The 16761-nt window shown below is 37.1% G+C and overlaps 3 protein-coding genes across 3 annotated transcripts; 1 reads left to right on the forward strand and 2 right to left on the reverse strand.

Annotated features, from left to right (window-relative positions):
• Positions 1-6871, reverse strand: si:dkey-9i23.6 (uncharacterized). The gene is made up of 9 exons (XM_053621898.1): positions 6717-6871; positions 6470-6552; positions 3604-4090; positions 3375-3465; positions 3031-3209; positions 2731-2877; positions 2414-2504; positions 2103-2275; positions 1-1843 (listed from the first exon to the last, which is right to left on the reverse strand). Exons 1-9 carry the CDS (start codon positions 6759-6761, stop codon positions 1796-1798), a joined length of 1344 nt encoding a protein of 447 aa, XP_053477873.1. The 5' UTR covers positions 6762-6871; the 3' UTR covers positions 1-1795.
• Positions 6872-8737: 1866 nt separating this feature from the next.
• tmem187 (transmembrane protein 187) lies at positions 8738-10351 on the forward strand. Its single transcript, XM_053621909.1, has one exon. It carries the CDS (start codon positions 9401-9403, stop codon positions 10151-10153), a length of 753 nt encoding a protein of 250 aa, XP_053477884.1. The 5' UTR covers positions 8738-9400; the 3' UTR covers positions 10154-10351.
• A 1077-nt stretch (positions 10352-11428) lies between these two features.
• Positions 11429-16761, reverse strand: si:dkey-9i23.8 (beta-1 adrenergic receptor). Its single transcript, XM_053621442.1, has 7 exons — positions 16734-16761; positions 16408-16547; positions 14101-14290; positions 13359-13497; positions 13100-13264; positions 12559-12637; positions 11429-11984 (listed from the first exon to the last, which is right to left on the reverse strand). The coding sequence occupies exons 1-7, from the start codon at positions 16759-16761 to the stop codon at positions 11772-11774; spliced, it is 954 nt and encodes a 317-aa protein (XP_053477417.1). The 3' UTR covers positions 11429-11771.

The following is a 16761-nucleotide window of genomic DNA, read 5'->3' on the forward strand; positions in this document are numbered from 1 at the left end:
GCTTTTTCATGTTTTGAACCAATTTATGAAGCCACTGTAAACTTTATCATTACATAGCCTATTATATCATAATTGTACAATGCTATCGTATTTTGTGCAGGCATTTAGCTTGTTTTATTCTCAATAAAAAAGCCTGAAAATAACTTGCTGCATATACCAAATACATAATAACTGAAATCAGCTTCTGGGATGAGTAAACATTCAATTTCAACAAATTTACTGTCAACCACAGACGTTGCATCCACTGATTCGACCAATGTTTTCTTACTGACACGCCCCCAACTCTGAAACTCTGAGCTCAAAGAAAATCCTCAAGTTTCCCACTTGTAATTATGACTTTGTGGTGGCATTCCTCTCATTAATATGATCTGTCTGGCATGACTTGAACGAATCATGAGTGCAGCTGGGGTTCCCTGCCTGGGAATCAAACCCAAGCCGTGACACTGAGAGCCCAGGATCCTTAGCCACTAGACCACCAGGAAAGTCTGGGTACATGTCCAGTAAATTTTTTATTGTTGTTGTTGTTGTTGCTGTTGTTGTTGTTGTTTTCAATCTTTTGAACAAATCCAATGAAGAGTGTTAGCAAAAAGGTGTCCTTTTCCAGTCATGCATTGAAATTATATGAAATAAGATCAAGAATGCTCAGGTATACAACAATATAGTGCTGATTGTCTTTATATAATGAATCCCCTTTGTTTGTTGGGTAATATATTATATACTGTACATGTTTACTGTACATACTATTACAGTAATTTGATACTATGAAGCATATCTTGATCATTTATTGCATTTGAACAAAAAAAAAACGTTTACACTATCTCTTCTTTACCTCAAACGTAGTGGATCTCCAAGTCATATCGCACATAATTACACACTTTCTTCAAACCAGCTCCGGTTCCGTATCTCTGTATGGTTTCTGACCCCGTTTGAAACACTGTTATTTATAAAAAATGGAGAAGTGTACATAACATTTTTTCATTACAAATCTCACTATCCAATGTCACCCAAAAGAGATTTTTTTTTTTCAGACTGGTTCCTTTTTAGGTTATTTCTTCATGAAGTCACAGGAATTTTACCTTGTCGCTGTAGCCTCTGTTTTGATCATTAGGGATGTAAATATGTACATCTGGATTTTTGTAAAGCTGCTTTTTGACAGTGTCTCTCATTAAAAGTGCTATACAAATAAAATTGAAATTAACTTAAGGCAAAAAAAAAATGTCTCTTGGAGGTGGTGTCACTTTGAACAAACATCAGTGTCATGTACTGTAGGAGTTTGAAGGGAGAATTAAATATTAGTAGTGATTCTGATAAAGAAAATGCCTCCAATTTGATTTATGTATAGATTTGTTTGACTTATTCTGTGATTTTTAAAAATTGTTCATGTTCAAATGACTTTTTGACTGATGCAAATAATATCTTTTAAGGCATGTGTGTAATGATTTATACATGCAGCTATACTGTAAGCTTAACTTACTTGTTAGCTAACAAGCCTAATTAGCCTAATTTCTCTTGCACAAAATTAAAGAAGAAAACTTCATACGCCAGACATGTCTTAGCTGAACAACTCTACATTTCATTTTAGCCAAAGTATTTCACTTTTTTTAATTTCACAAGTAATTCTGCTTATAAATAAGCAACTTATTTATAATTAAAAACAAAAAAAACAAAAAAACAAAACAAAAACATATATACAGTATTTATATATGATATGGCTGTAGGTTTCAGTTCCTTTTCAGGTCACATGTATACTGGGGACCTGCTTGACCTTTGTTCCTTTACATTCTCCAGAAATGAATTAGGTCTTCATCTTCCATAGCTTTGGTTTAAAGAATTTTGCCTTTTGCTGCAGAATCAGTACAAGAAGAAACACAGGATTAATTCGGAATTTCTGATAACCACATCAATAACATACTAAATTGCAGATCATTTGATAATGAGGAATTTACCTGTAAGAGTGTGCTTGTTAAGAGACGGAAAGTTTTAAACTTAATAGTCTCTGGGAATTCTCAGGGGTTTTTTTGTGTGTGTTTTTTTTTATATTTAGGAACTAATAGTGTTTTCTTATCCTGGTTGCCAGGTTGATAAGATCTAAATATACTGACCTTATTACCAGGAACAGGTGTTTGGGAATCTTTGGCATCATTGGACCTTGGTAAATGATTAAATTCAGAGGCGGTAAAGACAGAAGCATGTAAAGAAGGGCGAGACTGAATGGACTCTGAGGCACTGCGTGGGCGAATAATGTTTATAGTGGAGAACTTCGTTTTGGCATTTTCTGAAATATGCAAAGAGTAATAACTTTATTTGATTGCTCATTTTGCAAGCGTCAGTTCCCCCCCTTTATTAATGCATAAAGTCACTTTACCCCAAACATTTTTATTTTGTTTTCTTTTGTTCAGAACTCATTTCTTACTACTTTTTCTTTTTCCTGGAGGTCGATGTTTTCTTTTTTTGCTCAACTGGATTCGATTCTTCAGAGCAGAATTGTCTAGCACTCCTGATGACTTTGTAAAAGAGAGTAAGAAATACTTATAATAGTGTATTTACTAAATTGTGATACTACTATAATTTGTATCTTCTTATCAAAACCATATGACTAATTAGTGGACACTTAGTAAAATCATACATCTCATATATGTATTTCTTACACAAAACCTATTTCCACATCACAAATAATACTGGCATCTTATATGCAAACGAAGAGACATTACAACCCAACTTACTCCTCACCTTGACAACAGAGAAATCAACAGGCAAATCCATCAACTCTGCCTTGTTTGATAGCTGATCAAACACTTCTGCATTGTCATAATCATTGCCATAGGATTCTGGCATTTCTGATATCCTTTGAAGTACTGCAGCATTTCTTACTTGTGCCTTGGGAAACAGCCGGGGGGGGGGGGGGGGGGGGGGGTGTTTGTTTAGTTTTTTTTATTATTATTTTTTTTTTTTATCAGTGATGCAGTTGGTCCAGCTGAGCTCCTTTGCTCAGTAGAGAGAGTCAGACTGATAAGATCTGGATGTACTCACCTTCTCATTACCAAGTACAGCTGTATGGGAATCTTCGTGTGTCTGGGAGTTATTGGATTCTGAACATGGTAAAGCATAAAATTTGGAGGAGGCAAAAACAGAAGCATATGAAGAAGTAGGGGAATCAGAGGACTCTGTAGAGGCACTGCGTTGGCGAAAAAAGCCCTTAATGAAATTTCCTAAAATATGCAGAGAGAAAGAACTTCATTAGATTCTTCCATTTTTCCAAGCTCCAGTCACGTCCACACACACACACACACACACACACACACACACACACACCTGTTAATGCATTTCACTTCCACTTCTACTGTTCTACTGATTTATAGTTCTGAGTTTGTCACCTTTTTTACTCTTTCGTGGTGGTCGATGTTTTCTTTTTTTGCTCAGTTGGATTCGACTCTTCAGTGCAGAATTGTCTAGTAATCCAGATGACTTTGTAAAAGACAAAGGGGGATGTCTCTGTTAGAATGTTGAATTCCTTCTTATATTACAATAATTGTTCTTATTTTTTAATTTTTTTTTTTTTTTTTACATTATTACAAAGTTTAGCTAATTTACAGTGTGCCTCACCTTGACAACAGACAAATCAAGTGGCATGTCCTTGACATTTGTCAGATCATTTTCATCATACGTGTTTATTACCATGAGATCATTTTCACCGCCTTTAAATTGCTCAGATTCTGGCACATTAGATGTCCTTTGTGTTCCTGTAACATTTCTTATTGGTGTTTCGGGAAGAGCAGAAAACGGTGAATCTGATGTTCCTCGTCTGACCTGGACTACCCTGTCCACCTGACTGTCAGTAATACTGGCTGGATTAGAACTGATCTCTGACTGCTCTTTGTCTGCTGATAGGTCCGGCTTCATGACTGCATTCCGAGATCCGATATCATCGTTCGAATGATTGGAATCCTCTGTCTGTGAGTAGTCTTTGGCATCTGTTTGGGGTGAGGAATCTTTTACAGGAAGGAATTTTGCCCATTCCTGTCCTGTACAAATCTCCTCCAGCAAGTTGATGGGCTCGAGGTCGAGCCTGAAATCTTTTAGTGTAAAATTCCTGTTTTAAAAATATAATATATTAGAGTTTGATTCCTGATGGTTTTCAGTATAACATCAGCTATGGTGGTGCTTCTCCAAAACAATGGTTTGGTCCCATTTAAAAGACATTAAATTACCACCTGCATTACAAATTGAGTTACCTACATAAATGCAATCAATGCTATCCAAAGTAGATATGCCCACAAACTCAAATGGCAACAAAAGCACTTTGAAATACAATATGATGTGATGGGGGGGCATTAATTAGAATTGATAAGGACAAGATTCGAATCTCGCACAGTAAACACAGTGTAGCTGAAAGGTCATTAAAGGAACTAATGGTCAGGGACTCTGGATTAAATTCCAGTCAGCAAAGAGAAGTAGAAACCTGATGAGCTATTTTATAGGAATGTTTGAATGTTACCAAACTGGAAATGTGACATGCCTAAGATAACGACACTTGGTGTGTGTTACAGTAAAAAAAAATTATTTAACTTTGCTCTAATTAAATTTTTTTTTTTAATCTGAATGATAGAAGAAGGATAGACATATAAAGATAGCACATGCTTAATGTAATAATTTTACAGATTATTATTTTCACATTATTTGACATCATTCATAACAAAGTGATTTGGTGTGTGCCATCCAAATGGTGTTTTATCTTATTACATCGTCCAACGTACTTCTTGCCATGAGGTGCCATGTTGAACTTCCAGTGACCAGTATGAGGGAGCGTGAGAGCGATGACACCAAATTTAACACACCTGCTCCCCATTCACACCTGAGACCTTGTAACACTAACAATTCACATGACACCGGGGAGGGAAAATGTCTAATTGGGCCCAATTTGGACATTTTCACTTAAGGGTGTACTCACTTTTGTTGCCAGCGGTTTAGACATTAATGGCTGTGTGTTGAGTTATTTTGAGGGGACAGCAAATTTACACTGTTACACAAGCTGTACACTCACTACTTTACATTGTAGCAAAGTGTCATTTCTTCAGTGTTGTCACATGAAAAGATATAATCAAATATTTACAAAAATGTGAGGGGTGTACTCACTTATGTGAGATACTGCATATTTAACAAAGATTTTTTTTTTTATAAACCTTTGTTTTATTTGCAATTGTTTGATATCCATGAGAGTATTTTTGTGGATTTTTTAAAGAAAAGATCAAAAGGTTAAACAATAAAGACAATTTTTCACAGCCTTCTTTGCTCATATTTACCAAGCGTGTCAATATTAGTAGAGGGCACTGTAAATGTACATCTTGAAATGCTGACTGTCTGTTTGATTAAATGTTTGCTGCACTTGTAGCCGCTAAGGGAGTTTTGGGCTGATTGCAGTTTCATTCAAGAATGAAATGAAGAGCAATATTTCTCTGCAAAAACAAAACAAAACAAAAAACCTGATTCTGGGAGCATTACTTATGAATGCAGTTTCACACTGTCACATTCAATATGCAAATTAGGAAGTGCTACTGAAGATTTTAGCTAAAGAACCTCAGTGCTAGCTTAGCTAATGTTAGTGATATCCCTCAGAACTTGTGTGCTAAAGTAGCTTAGCCAATGTTAGTTATATCCCTGAGAAGATGAGTGCTGATTAAACTAAGCTAATGCTAGTGATATACAAACAAGTTTGGTTTGTCATGGTGTAGTTTACAGGGTTGCTTACTTACGAACCAATACTATAGAAATTACTGAGAATAAGAAAGTTGCAAATCAAGAGTTGGATACATAAATTCCTCTCTTTATGAATTACTCTGTTTATGAGTACAAATGCAAACCAGTTTACTAGAGGTAAGCTAGATGGCAGGTTAAGCTAATATGGGTGTTATTAGACTGTTTCCCATGGCAGGAGGACATGGGGCATTTATATACTGAATGCTCTTTTATTATGCTAAATGCTAATTGCTCATTAATTAAAACATTTTTATTTCTTTACTATCATGTTTATTGCTTGTAGTGATGTTATTTTAGAGCTAAAATTATTATTTGACTGTATAATGCATTACAAGTTGCATTTTTAGTTGAATTTGGGGAAACCACTTGAAGCATTTGTTGTGTTGAACTATTTCAATTTCTTGTGTTTGATTTGTTCATTGCAAAGGGCTTGAAGTCTGTAAATTTTTACAATAAACCTGATTTGCAATGGGGGTTGAATCATTTTGATTGCAACTGTGTGTGTGTGTGTGTGTGTGTGTCTCTGTGTGTGTGTGTGTGTGTGTGTGTGTGTTGTATGCATTGTATTTGCTATATTTAATAACTGCCTTCCAATGAGTGTTACTAGATCTGTGCTCTACTGCACTTTGTTCTTGCTCATTCTCGATAATTCAATTTCAAGAAATATCAGTTTCTGCTTTTAGAACAGAGGGTGTGTGTATATATAGATACTTGCCTTTGTAATTGGACATGCACGTTGTCGAGATTCCGCAGTTTAGGAGGGAGGGGTGGAGGCTCTGTTTCTTCCATGGACGTGACCTAATTAAAGATTTATTTATTTGATTGGAAGCCACAGAAATGAATAGAGAGTTCTGTTGCTTTTCCAAATTCCAAGGTTTTCCATATTAAATGAGACTGAAATGTAATGTAATGTAATGTAATGAGTGCAATAAGCATATTGCTGAGTGAACTCAGTGACTTACTGTATTCTCATTCCTGCAAGGTTGCTTCATTATTTCATATTCCATTAGCACAGTTGTTCCTTTGACAAACCTGGGTTCTGAGTTTAACAGGGAGGATCCTGATGGGTCATGGGCAAATGATCCATTCGGAGGACTGTTCTTCAGAATGCTGAAATAAGACTCAGCTTGTGATGTTTGCTCCTCTTCCACTTCTTCCCATGAGGGATTACTCTCACTGGGTTGTAAATCTTGCCTGGCGTCTCTTGTCAAATTGTGCAACAAATTAGACGGTGGTTCGCTTTTGAGAAACGTGGTTGAAGTAGGACTGTAGGCCTCTTGAAAGATAGTCCTCTGGGTGAAATATTCTGAATCTATCTCAGCATCTTTCTGTTCCTCGGGTTTGACTGAGCATTCTGAAGGATTTGACCCTGCAAAATCCCACTTCGGTTTGTCTGGCTCTGGGATAAATACACTGTCCGTCTGGTTTGTGTCCTTTGAGTGCCTACAGTGTTGAGATGTGACATGAGAAGAACCTTGGAGCCTCTCAGAAGACTTCAGTCGGTTCAGCATAGAGTGAAGCATTGAGATGCTGTTGGATGCCCGTCTTTCTTCAGTCATCTGAATGTGAAGGCACAAACAGAATCAGTTAAGCTTATCCTCTTAACTGTTGTTAGTGGGATTCGTTTTTAGTTTTGGAAAATATTGCTTAGTGCTGTGGTTTTGATGAGGTTGATCATCTCTTGCCTGTATTATGCATTGTCTCCTACAGTATATTGTTTAATTAAATAATGACTTTTTAGTAAAATATATATTCTAAACCCCTTCTTACCGTTTCTGTTGGTTCTGTGGGGTCCTACTTTACTAAATCTCCTTTTCTGTATCCAGTGTTCTTCTTTACTGCTTAAGGAACTGTCTTGCAAGACTTTATGGGTTTATCTCCTCCCATTTCATGACTGTTATTACTTCACCTTTCACTCGAAACCACCCATACAGGTTTTCTGTCAAATGCCATTCTTTTACATGCCACAAATGACATTTTGTCAAATTATAAACAAAGGTACGACATGATAAATCAGTGCCACTGTTGCTTAGTAGAGAAATGATGAGCTATGACATTTTCTACCATGACCCTGACCAGGATAAGGCAGTCACTGAAGATAAAGAGGAAAAATATTAAACGTATAGTAGTTCAGGTCACTGGCTAGCTTCCTCGTCTTCTCTGAATTTTCCTCTCTCTTTGTTTCTCACATGCACTTTCAAGCACACACAATAATCACACTCTTACATATTCTTTCCAGACTGTTTTCTAAATGCATTTTGTAGAGTTATATATGATCAAATATGGCATAGTCCAGCAGTGTAGTCGAGCTCATAGACAAATATACCCAGTATAGAAAGAAAGACAGTCTTTGTGGTCAGTATATGCATGTGTGTGTGTGTGTGTATTGGTTGTCTTTGCATATCCCAGCCTGAAAGGACACTGAGCGTAAGGACACTGAGGACTCAGTGAAAATATTGTATGAGTATAAAATCAGCCGTAGTACTATATAGTACCATGAAAGGCCCAGGAGAGACAGCTTGCTTGTTCAGAGATCTGAATGCTCAGTCTTCCAATCATAAACCACCACCATCTTATAACTTCTTTTTCCATGATAATTGTGTCTATTGTGTGTAATGTTTAATCTATTTACAGAATTTCTGATATTTCATATTGAACTGCACCATTCTACTCCAGTATGAAGTCAACGCTGTACTTTTTGTGGCCACGAGGTGGCAATAATGCGCTGTGATGAGTGCATCTACACTTGAACAAAACCTGAGAATTAAAGTCTCCATGTTTGACTCGAATGCACGCGACTTGTTTATGGTTTGGAAGACTTGTTTGTAAGTTACTGTTTCCTTTGTATGTTGAAATCACAATAAAAAATAAATAAAAATAAAAGACTCGAATGCATCAACACTTATTTTTTCGTGATTTTTATGCTTGTATTTATTATTATTATTATTATTATTATTATTATTATTATTATTATTATTAATGTATGTATGTATGTATGTATGTATGTATTTATTAAATGAATGTGGGTTATAAAAGCAAGTAATTGAATAACCTTTTTTGATTGGTCGGAAGACTGCCGCTTGTCGTTGGCTTTGTTTTACATTTTACATCCGGGAAAATACCTGTCAAAATAAAAGACACTAAGCGGTATTTAAACTATGTGCAGAAGGTGTACAAATACTCAGCTGTGTCAATTGTATGTGTAGGCATATATATTTGTGCTTGCCCACGTTACTGTTACTACTAGTAACTAGTAATACTAATATATACTTAAATACTTTTTTGTTCTAGTTTTTTTTTTTTTTTTTTTTTTTTTTACAACTCTACAGTTGCACAATTCGGTGTAATAAATTTATATATAATATTATAGAAGTGTATATAATAAAATCTCTAAAAAATATTAAATATTAAAATATATTTTCCCGGAAAGAATTTGAATAAGCATTTAGGTTATTTTTGTACTCTTGGTGCTTCCTATACAAGCAATAAATGCATAAATAACTAAATAATAAATAAATAAATTCCTGCTCGGCCAGGGCGGAACAGCGACACTTCCTGCGCACTACACTGAAGGTTATGCAGCTTCTTGTTGCTCGCCAACGCTTTTTTTTTTTTTTTGCTATCTTGAATTAGGGCTTTACTAACAATGTCAGCAGTCGTGCACGTTTTGCTGCCCTTCTTTCTCTGCATTGCTTTGGCGAACACTAACATTTTCAACAATGTGCTGGTGGACATGTCCTACGATGACTACGCCGAGAAGAGAGTGGATCAGCTTCCTGGCTTTCTGGCCATGCCGTTTAACTGTCTCGTCAACGTGGGTTACATTATAGTTGGGGTTTACTGGCTGAGCCGGAAGATGGATGATCCCCGCGCCGCTTACACCAAGGACGTGTTCGCGCTTATGGCCCTGGCGTACGGACCGGTCCAGTGGACGCGCCTGGCCACCCTGCGCCGCGCTCCCTCCGTCCTGGACCAGTGGTTCACGCTGCCCATATTCGCCTGGGTGCCGGTTTGGTGTCGGGTCATTACGCACGGCTGGTCCGCTCGTTACGCGCTGACTGTGGAGGTGTGCTCTGTGGCGAGCTACGCGCTGGCGCTGCTGCATGAGCGCGGCTTTGAGTTGGCTCTCGGTGCTCACATCGCCGTGGCGCTGCTGCAGGCCGCCGCCGCTCAGCGCGTCTCCGGAGACCCAGCGTCTCTGCGCTATTTCATCCACGCTGGGCTGTCCTGTGCCGGATTCGTGCTTTTAAAGCTCCTGGACCACGAGCTGGCCAAATTCTGGCTCTTTCAAAACCTCACTGGACACTTCTGGTCCAAAGTGTGCGACATTTTGCAGTTCCACTACAGTTTCTGTTTTCTTACGCACCTTACGCAAATTGCGCACAAACGAACGTGTTAGAGCAGTGACGATTAAACCAGACATGGACAAGCAGCCAGTGTCATAATGGACATGACAGTAACAGTAATAGCTAATGTACCCCTCTAATCTAATCTCTACGCCCTCTAATCCTTTTTATTCTATAAAGATGTTATAATTTTTTTAAATTATATTTTAGTTTGTTTCGATGTATTTACAATAAAGTATGAATTACTTACATTACTACATAGCATTAGATTGATTCGTTATGCTTATGAAGAGCAGCTCAAACTGTTTTACAGAACTTCTGCAACTTAAATTTTTTTTTTTCAATAATTCAAGTGATAATACAGACATAAAGGAAGACACTCAGACAATTTGAATAAGATACATTAGTAATAAAATTTCTTTTTTAACTCAATATTTAAAAAATAGATAACTTTTCTGCTGCCATTTAAAGCAAATGATTGCCAGATATAATGGTTAATGCACAAATAGAAAAGTGCTGCTTCTCAAATTTTCTATGCTTTTACTCTGTGAAAGTTTGCTTATTGTACAGATGAATCAATTCTGAAATATACACTCACCATCCACTTTATTGAGTTATCTAATCAGCCAATCATGTGGCAGCAGCATAATGCAGAAAATCATGCAGATACAGGTCAAGAGCTTCAGTTAATGTTCACATCAGACATCAGAATGGGGGGGGGAAGTGTGATCTCTGAGACTTTCATCATGGTGTTGTTATTGGTGCCAGAACAGCTGGTTTGAATATTTCAGAAACTGCTGATCTCCTGGGATTTTCACACACAGCAGTCTTTAGAGTTTATATAGAATGGTGTGGAAAACACTGAGTGACAGTTCTGTGGGTGGAAACACCTTGTTGATAAGAAGTCAGAGGAAAAGGACCAGATTGGTTTGAGCTGCCAAGAAGGATTTAGTAACTCAAATAAGCACTCTTTACAACCGTGGTGAGCAGAAAAGCATCTCAGCATGCGCAAAACACCTAATCTTGAGGCAGGTGAGCTACAGCAGCAAAAGACCACATTGGGACAACACAGCCAAGAACGGGAATATGAGACTATCATGGGCACAGGCTCACCTAAACTGAATATGCTTAAATGCAATCCTTTTAACCATAGTAAACAAAGTGAAATTCTCAAACAATCAATATAATGATGCTAGAGCTGAGATAGTATGATCCTGGTAGTGGTTGTTAGTTTTAGAAAGTTGTATTAATTCAGTACGCATTACAATTACAATAGATTAAACAGAAGAAAAACAAAGGTGCAATTAGACTCAGCCTTATGAAGTGCTATAAAATACTTTATATAGAGAGCAATTATTGATTTAGACATTTTATTTTACCTCTTTAGCTTAGTGATGTTTTTATCCTAGAATCTCAAACACAGCAAGAACAGAAAGTGACCCCCTACAGAGCATTGCAGTTCACCATTTTGTGACATCATAGTCTCCTATACAGTGTAGACTGTTTAATTGTTGGAATACTTTAATCACTGTACTGTCTTGCAGTTGTAATGAGACAAACCAATTTAAAATATGTACAAAAACCCATCCAACAGATGCAGCACTTAAAAAAATCATTCATATTTATTTTTCATACATGATTTCTCACAATCATCTCTTTTTCATACCTATATTATGTTTCTATTTTTGTCATGCTAGTCAGTACGGGTTCAGGGAAGCTTGACTTTCTGCTGGTCCACAGAAGTGCAAGTACTGCCTCTCGAAAGTCTTGGTTAGTGCAGTAAATTATGGGGTTCAAACAACAGTCCAGATATGTCATTATTGCTGAAAGTGTTCTCAGCCACTCAGGAGATGGTGACAGATCCAGTCTCCCAAGAAGAATAAGCTAAAATATGTATAGAAGACAACACAAAATTTAGGATGTGTTAGGACAGTGATAAATGATAGTTTTAAGTATAATGTTTGATGCAAACCGTCAGCATATGGGTTTGGAGATACAAGTAGAAGGCATTTTTTTTATAGTCATGCAAGGTCAGCTGACTGTAGCTGACTGTTTACAGTATACACATGAGTGGAAAAACTGACATAAAATGAATCTACATGAGGGATTATAATGATCCTAAGGTGTCTTCAGGATTAATAAAACACAGCTAGCAACAAATTCTCGTTCATTCGACAATGTGAAACTCCGAAAATAATGTTTATAGCAGCATAGAAAGAATGAAGACGACTCCATTCATCACTGAAATGGTCATTTGGTTTGTCGCTCTGAGAAACCCATAAAGGTTCAATGTGAAATGGTTTCTCTTTAAGAAAAAAAAAGTTAACCCCCTTTGTAAAGCTAGAACATTCTTTCACCCAAAGAGCTGTTGAGGAACCTTTATATATATATATATACACAGAGAGAGAGAGAGAGATAGAGACCAATTCTTTTCCAGTCAATGTGAAAGACTACTCACCTCTGACGCAGTGAAAGGAGTATAGCAGAGAAGATAAGTTCCCACCAATAGCGGCGTGACGGATGACAAGTCTGTCTGACTACAGAATGGAGAAAGGAGAGTTTCAGAAAGCTGTTTTCACTCTCAAAAATGAAAATTCTGTGTAGTCCACCTCACACTGATAGACTGCATCAATCTACAGTCTAAGCTGGAAAGAAATCAGCCCCAGCCTCACTTCTTCATACCATTATGTGTATTTTTGATCTTACTGATGGTGTTGCTTGGTTCCACAAAAGTTCCAAGTAATCCTTAAAAAATTCATTAATAGCAATTAATCTAATGTGGATACCAAAAATGAAGCTTTATATTGAGGTTTCTTTGAAAGATGGTAATATTATTGTGTGTTAAATATTGCAATATATTGTTTAAATGGTGCATAATAACTCTCAGTACATCTTCTTGACAGTGACTACATGAATTATAACTCAAACTATTCTTAAATCAGAGTAAAAGACATATATAATTAGCATAATTACAGTGTCTGGATTCATTAATATCACACCTGGCACAGTTCTTCCCATAGCCAGCCCAAGTCAGAAAGGAGCAGATGATAATGAGCAGCAAACATGGGAGCATTGTTATGTTGAAGGCGCAGAGTATGTAAACCAGCATGTCAGAGTAACTGTTCTCCCAGAACACAGCACACAACATCTCCGCAGGGTCAAACCTAACATCCAGGGGTTAAGCAACAACTTAAAGCAAAACACTGAAAAATGGTTCCTTCTCTGAGCTGTGCTGAATATTTTCACTAATCATCTCACCTAACCCAATCGTAGATCACTGGCACCATCCCGAACACAGCACCTAACAACCAGGAAGCCAAACATGCCACTATTAGCATGACAAAGAAGCATCTTCTAGTGGAGAGCAGGCCCATATACTGCTGGACACAGAGGAGTGCTGCCATACAAACCAGACAGAAAAAACAAGGTATGAATCAACTAATTAAAAAAAATATATAATATGTGGATTTAGGCAAGTGGCAGTAATTTAGTTGATAACATGTCATATATATATATATAAGAAATAAAACACGTTGAGGTGTCATGATATTGGGTGTGAAGCAGCTCAGCACAAAGCAGAGTTACTGTTACAACTCAGAAGTTGATTATTTTCCTATAATAGCATGTTTCAACATGTCTTATATAATGGCGATTTGCCAACAACACAAATTTTGTGTTTATTACAGAAACATGTCAAACTTTTTATCCTTTATATGTTGTGGAATGTACGTGAAATAAGTTAGTTTCATAAGCAATGTTAGTTTCACTTACATTTAAATACCATAATGTAAGACACTGCATAAAGCCATTTCCAAGAAATTTTATGGACAGCAATAAACAGAAATTATAAAGCATTTTATTCTGTAACGTCTCACATTTTCATGTGAAGCAGTGTCACTTGGTGGCTGCTGGGCTTGGGGGGTGAGGGAATGTGAAATTCATATGTGCCATTGTGCTGATAAAGGCCTACTGAAGCCATGTTAAGGGTTTTAATTCTCACCTACGCTACCGATTGAGGATGTGATGAAGGTGAACTTGAACAGGCTGACCGCTTCACACCACGGCGAACTCTGACCTCCGGTCAAGACAGCCAGTAAGGAACCGGTCATTATCAGCATGGCACAACACAAGTCCGAGAGTGTGAGACTGACAAATGGGAGCCAGTAAACACACTGAAATTGATCCTTACACTGTGGGAGACAGAGGTAAAGACCAAGATATGTATTCATGAGTTATTTTTATTCTCATTATTTAGAGCCATACAAATTGTTGCTATAACTGATGCGGAAGCAGTGTATTCAAATGTTGTCATTTTATTGGCCAAGTTAGATAAGATTCACTAATTGGATTCATTTGATTTGGCTATTTCTCACAGTAACACATACTGTAACATGGTTACATTTTTGAAAATACAGTCATGTGGAAAAATAAGTACACCCCAAGTAAATTGTGGGATTTTTTGACATATTTGGACAAGCAAATATGATCATCTTTGAAACAGTGCCTATTAATGAATCTGATATTGAAAATGAGCTTTTTCAATCATTTATTCAACAGAAATATCAATAGATATTGTGATATTCTTTTGTGGAAAAAGTATGTATACCCTTGGCCTCAGAAGCTAGTATTGTCTCCTTTAGCAGAAATAACTTCTTGTAGGTGTTTTGCATAATTGTCCACCAGGCTTGCTGGAATTTTTGACCACTCTTCCATGCAATATTATTTCAGTTGCGAGATGTTTGAGGGTTTTCTTGCATGTACTGCCCATTTCTCATCCCCTCGGAACATTTCAGTGGGATTCAAATCCGGGCTTTGACTCGGCCATTCCATAACCCTCCATTTCTTCTTTTTGAGTCATTCCTTGGTGGATTTGATAGTGTGCTTAGGATCATTATCTTGTTTAAAGATCTACTTTCAGTTCAACTTCAACTTTCGGACAAGATGGCCTCACATTATCTTCAAGCACTCTTTGATATGATGCAGAACTCTATCTTTGATTCGTCTATCCAGAGAACATTATTCCAAGAGGCCTGGTATTCTCCTCTATACTCATTGGCAAACTGTAGTTTTGCAAAGGCTTTTCCCTGGCATGCCTCCCATGCAGGTCAAATATGTGCAATCGCTTTCTGATTGTAGAAGCATGTACTTTGACACTAACAGTTGCAAGACTTACTAGCAGACCCTGTGATGAAATGATAGGGTTCTTTATTAACTGTTTCAAAGCGGATCAAATGTTTGCTTGTCCAAATATGTCAAAAAAGCCAACAATTTCCATGGGGTGTACTTTTTTTTCACATGATTGTATCAAATTGAAAATAAATTAATCAATGGAAATCAGAGAACTAACATGTATTTATTTATTTACACATATGTCTCTCTTTGTCAAAGAGTCCCCAAAAACAGGGTGGGTCATGAAACAGAATTCTCACTTTAGTATCTGGTGAAATCAAAATTTGCCTGTAGCAGAGTGACATCTCTTGTTCTTATTTAGTTGTTCAGCGTTATTGCGACCTGTGGAATATCATCTCACTCTTTTACTATAGCTGCCAAAGTTGTCTGATATTCGTGGAAACAGTCAAACGATTATCAATGAGTGCAAGAACTGGAACATTCTGAAATGACCATAAGTGTGTACAGATCCTTGAGACATGGGACTGTGTTTTGTCATGCAGAAAAGGTGAGGTGATGGCTGTGGGTTAATGAGCCTCAAGATTTCATCACGGCATTCAAATTTCCATTGATATAGAGAGGATAAGCCTGCCCATGCTGAAACCCCATAACCATAACCAATATGTCATGTGCCAAATGCCATACCACCACCACAGACCACACTGCTAACAACACCGTCAACAGTTGTTTGACATCTGCCTGGTAACTGAAATTGGGATCTGTGAGGAAACTGTTGTACAGTGCACCAGTGGCCATCTGTGCTCTCTCATGTCTGTTATAATACCGAACTGCATTAAGATCAATGCCTGGATAAAGACATTGAGCATGCAATTAACCTCCCTTAAGATCATTTCTGTCTGTGCATAAAGTCTTTAATTCTGCAAATTATTTGATCAGCAGTCTGTCTGTCTGGTCTCAGATGATCCCACACTTGAAGTTTTACTTTTATATTTTTGTTCAGTATAAACAAATTAATATTAGAGCTTTTACAGATTTGAATATTCAGTTTTTGCAGTACATTTATGTACACAATACACAATGTGTAAAGACAGGACTGTACTGCAATACTTATTAATGAGAACTGTCAGTGATGGCTTTTCTTAAATCACTCTAAAAGTAAATTCATCAATGTTCTCACCACCATTTTAACAATCAGGACGAGACCATTTCCCAGAATTCCCAGCACAGTCTCGATGCTAAGAATGACCACAATCACAGACTTCTCCAGCCTGGTCCATGGCTCCTCCACTAGTTCAGTTCTGTTAGCTGTAATATTCACTAGAAAAGAGAACACCAGTGAGAGGCATCAAATGGTTGTGTTACTTTTGGTTCTTAGTTTCTTTCATTATTTAAGCCATGATTACAATTATAGTGACAAGATGGCACAAAAGTCCAAAAAAAAATAAAAAATCACCAGAGGGTTTAAGGTCAGCTCAAAGAAAGTTTTCATATCAGGCTACAGACCTGACTTGAATATATCTGTTTCTGCCAT

Source organism: Ictalurus furcatus, chromosome 3 (genome assembly GCF_023375685.1).
Source record: "Ictalurus furcatus strain D&B chromosome 3, Billie_1.0, whole genome shotgun sequence".
Taxonomy (NCBI): Eukaryota; Metazoa; Chordata; class Actinopteri; order Siluriformes; family Ictaluridae; genus Ictalurus; species Ictalurus furcatus.